Source organism: Diadema antillarum, unplaced genomic scaffold, assembly GCF_040938485.1.
Source record: "Diadema antillarum isolate AM-2024a unplaced genomic scaffold, OU_Dant_1.0 seq00002316_RagTag, whole genome shotgun sequence".
Taxonomy (NCBI): Eukaryota; Metazoa; Echinodermata; class Echinoidea; order Diadematoida; family Diadematidae; genus Diadema; species Diadema antillarum.
This window is the reverse complement of record NW_027272938.1, coordinates 17545-22050: the sequence shown is the minus strand read 5'-3', so window position 1 is coordinate 22050 and position 4506 is coordinate 17545. Positions and strand designations below refer to the sequence as shown.

Genomic DNA, 4506 nt, shown 5'->3' with positions numbered 1-4506 from the left:
TATTTGTCAGTCTGTCTGTATCTCCATCCCTAATGTATGTAACAGAGGTATGTCACCCACCCACTATACACACACACACACACACACACACACACACACATGCTCACACATACATGCACACACAACTTCCTGCATGTGGTGGTGGGTTTTATGTGTGTGTTTCCTCCGAAAGGATAAGCCGCAAGTTGCATCCGACAGATTACTGAATGATTGCATCTTGATCCGAGGGGTGTAATCGCGCCTCATCTGCATTGTGCCCCTCTGAGTCCGCTAACAAACTGCTTCCCCAATGGTGTCTCACATCAGCAGTATACAGATGCTTGTCTTCTTTATGTGGCACCATCTAGGCAAAGGCCAATTTTATCCCAATTGCTCTCTAAGACCATTGCTTTCATATGGACAGAAGATATACCCAAACATCACAAGGTTTTAAAGGAAAAATCTGTTGGAACTTATTGACAAATTGCCCTAAGTCGATTTGAATGTCATCAATTTGAATAAACCTGCTGGATCTTCAAAAATCACTTTGATTTATATGGTAAAATTAAATAAACAGAATCGAAGGAGTTTTGTTAAATATGTAACACAAAGCAAGGGATGTACTGTAAAACCAGAAATTTTCACATGCATGAAACTTCTGCGAATTTCAGGAAAAGCCAAGATTTGCAAAAATAACATGCATGCCAAAGTTCTTGCCTACACAATGCATTAAATGCCAGTGGCAATTCACTAAAGCTTCATGCTGTGGAAAAAGGCCATTGGCTCCAATTTGCGAAAGTTTCATGCTGCAAATGTTCCTGGTTTTACAGTAAATGAACAGAATCGAAGGAGTTGATCATTAAGATTGGGCACAAAACAAGGGAAGTACTGTAAAAGACAACATTTATGCTGCATGAAATTTTCGCGAATTGGAGCCCACATGTTTTTTTGCGGCATGAAATTTTCGAGAGTTGCCTCTATCATTCAACGCGTATAGTGTAGACAAGAACTTTCACATGCATTTTAATTTCATGAATCTTGGCTCTTGCGAAATTGGCAGAATTAAAATGCTCGTGAACATTCCTTGTGTTACAGTATGCAATCTATACAATAGTTTTACTTGTTTCCAAGAAATTGTGGTGTTAGTTTAATGTTTTTTGTCTTGTCAAGAAGAATGAATGCCAGACATAGAAACCTGAATGGAAGCTTCCTGTCTATACTCATATAAGTTTGGTCTGTCTGTGGGGAGCAAAACCTGTAATTGATTGTGGCTGCATTGTCCATCATTCTTTGATGCCAGACATACCTACAAACTGCCTTCGATCTCTCTGGGCATCTTGCCAACGTCTAGCAGCTTCTTCAGTCCCACCCTCTTAATCGCCCATGATGTGTAGCATGCATGTAAAACTGTATGTACAAATTTTGCGAGTCAGCCACTATTTATGAAGTTAACAACTCGTGGTTCAACATTGCTTCCTGTGTACACTCATGTGTAGTATATCTTCTCTACAGTGGGTTATTATGAACTTTTCTCTTAGAAATGTGTTTGTTGATCACAAATTTCACCACTCACAAAATTGTTGAAGGGATCACATTTGTGTCAAGCCTTTGGCTTTCTTTGTAAACTCCCATGAAAATTGTTGTAAATCATTGTAAACGCACATTTTACACTATATTCTGTTTTTGTGATTACCAATAAAGTGAATTGAATGGTACATAGATGGTACCAATACAAATTCCACATGTGGCCAATGCATAACATAAACCATAAGTTTCAATTTTTTATATTTTTGTATTGTTTTCCAAAAAAATGAGTTTCTCCTATCTTTTTTTTTTCTGTAGAAATTTCATGGAAGAATTTTCTCCAATATCAATTTGTTGTAATTTGTGTGTATGGGTGAGCACTTGGGTATGTGCGTATGTGTGCCTGTTTTGTTAGTGGTGGTAACTTGTGTGGGGGGTCTCTTCAATTGTTTGTTTTGCTTTTGTTCTTACCTCTTCAGAAATGGTAGTAATATTTTGTTTGTCTTCCTTCATATTTCTTGTTTAGTTCTTTGCTTGTTTGTGTGTATATGTGTGCATGTCACTGTGTCTTTTTTTCCATCAGCAAGCGTTCAGCGTAACCCAGGACCCGGCACGTGGAGCCAGCTTGCTATGGGTCCCGTTGCCTCCCTTGGGAGGACTTTTTTGAGGGGGTGGGGGAGGAGTTGGAATGGGCTTTAGGGATTGAACATGTCCTGGGAAGTTCAGAGTGTCTTCAATGGCAAAAAGTCTGTCACTTGCCGAGCTGGCAAAATCTGTCCTTGGCTGCTGCCAGATCACAAATGTTTTTCAGAAGCATGAGGTGATTTGGGTCAGCCTCTGGCTGCCTCTCGAGCCAACACATTAGCTTTGCTGCCATCTCGGTTGCTTCTCCATGTGTGGGCACATCAGGTGTTTCCATCATTCCAGACTTGGCTTCATCATCATCATCCTCCGTGTCATCGTTTCGCTGCCCGATAACTGAATCCAAAATCTCTTGGTCAGTGAGAGTCTCCCAACCAAGGTCATCCTTGTCACACTCCAGCCACTCCTGGATTTCTTCTGCTGGACATCCAGAGCCACCAGGGAGCTGATGAACTAGGGCTGCCACTTCTTCATCATCATTTTGTAGGGTAGCCCCATCCTCTCTCTCCAGATCAACTGCTGCTTCTGGACCAAGATTCAGCTTCTGCCAACACTTGGTGATGATGCTGGTTTCAACGGCATCCCACGCTGCAGCCAACATGTAGACAGCATCCTTCAGTGTGAATGATTTGATGAAGTCCACTTTCCCCTCGGTGGAATGTTGGGAATCAGAGTCAGATGAGATGATCTTCCAGATGAGATTTTTCCGGTAGATTCGTTTTGTCGTTTCCAGGATTCCTTGGTCCATTGGCTGCAACAGTGGGGTTGTGTTGGGTGGGAGAAAGATGCATCGGATGTTGCCATCATCAGACATCATGTCTGCAGCCTTGGGGTGACAGGGAGTGTTGTCAAGGAGAAGAATGGCCTTTTCTGGGAGACCGTTTTGAGTCTGATGGTTTCGAACAGCTGGCACAAAGTTCTTGTGGAACCATTCACTGAATATCTCCCCATTCATCCATGAGCTCTTTTGGCTCTGGTATGTCACAGGGAGGGCTGCTGTGTTGATGTTCTTGAAGCATCTCAGATTCTTTGATTTGCCGATCAGCAAGAGAGGCAATTTGTGTGTGCCAGTCGCGTTTGCCGTTGCCAAAAGAGTGAGCCGCTCCTTGCTTCTCTCATGCCCTGTTGCCGTCTTCTCTTCAGGCCCAACGAGTGAACAATGTGGCAGCGCTTTCCAGAACAGGCCTGTTTCACCGCAGTTGTAGATCTGCTCCCTTGAAAGTTCTTCATCGGTTATGACATCCTCTAGCTGGTTCAAGAAGAAATCAACTACACGCAGAGTCGTGGAGAGACTCTCCCTCCTCATGAATAGACCACAGATTCCATGTCTGTCCTTGAACTTCTGAAGCCATCCAGCTGAAGCTCTGAACTCTGGGTTTCCTCCATGCCCATCACAGAGACAGGCTTCGTTGAACTTAAGAGCCTGTGCTCTCAGAGAATCTCCAGTGATTGGTATGTTGCTGCCACGCTGCTGAAGAAACCACCGATATGTTGCTTGGTCCACGGCATCATGAGTTGCTGAGCGCATGACTTTGCGTCTGGCAGAAACCTCATAGGGAGTGGTTTTTAACACAAATTTTTGCAGGGCATCTCGTTGTTTGTAGATGTCAGACACTGTGCTTGTTCCAACTCCATACAATTCTGCAATGCTGGCTTGAGTAGCTCCTGTCTCTATTCTAGATATTATCTCCAGCTTCTGGTCTACATTCAGAACAATGCGCTTACGTTTTGGAGGCATAGTGATTTGAAGTTCGATGACAAAAAAGAAAAAAACAACAACTGACAGTCATTGAAGTCTATCAAATACTCAGTAATTTCCAAACATTTATGCAAGTCAGTTTGATTTCAAATTCAGCCTTCATCCGCATGTGGATACATGATAATGATAGACTCAGAACTTGCACAGTTGCGTGATAATGCAACACACAACCAAGGCGCAAATGGTGCATACCCAGTATTGATAAAATCCTTCCGTAGAATTTTTTTAGCCAAAGAGCCAAGTTTCCTGTTCAGTGCATGATTCTCTCTCACGTCTCACCTTTTTGATCATGGAAAACGTTACCAGACAGGAATAGCTTCCTTCCTGTTCTGTTGCTGGGTCAGTTCCGGAACAAGCTGGGGTGACATTTGCATTATAGAGTCCTTTCCTGCTGAGCATGTAGCCACATGATGTAGAAATGGCTGTATATAGGCAAGGGGAAGTTTGCCATGTAGCGTGTCCACATGCATAGTGGAATGATATCAACCTCGATTAACCAGCCACATCCGGGGCATCCAGATAAGTGATTTGGCTCAATAGAGAGATACACTCAATATAGAGAAATATGACTACACGTTTGCAGTCACAGACCCTTGTCTGTT

General features: G+C 42.9%; 1 protein-coding gene across 1 annotated transcript; it reads right to left on the bottom strand.

The window, feature by feature from the left end:
* Window positions 1-2204: 2204 nt before the first annotated feature.
* On the bottom strand, window positions 2205-4032 carry LOC139714559 (jerky protein homolog-like). The gene has a single exon (XM_071626253.1). It carries the CDS (start codon window positions 3881-3883, stop codon window positions 2255-2257), a length of 1629 nt encoding a protein of 542 aa, XP_071482354.1. The 5' UTR covers window positions 3884-4032; the 3' UTR covers window positions 2205-2254.
* Window positions 4033-4506: the final 474 nt, after the last annotated feature.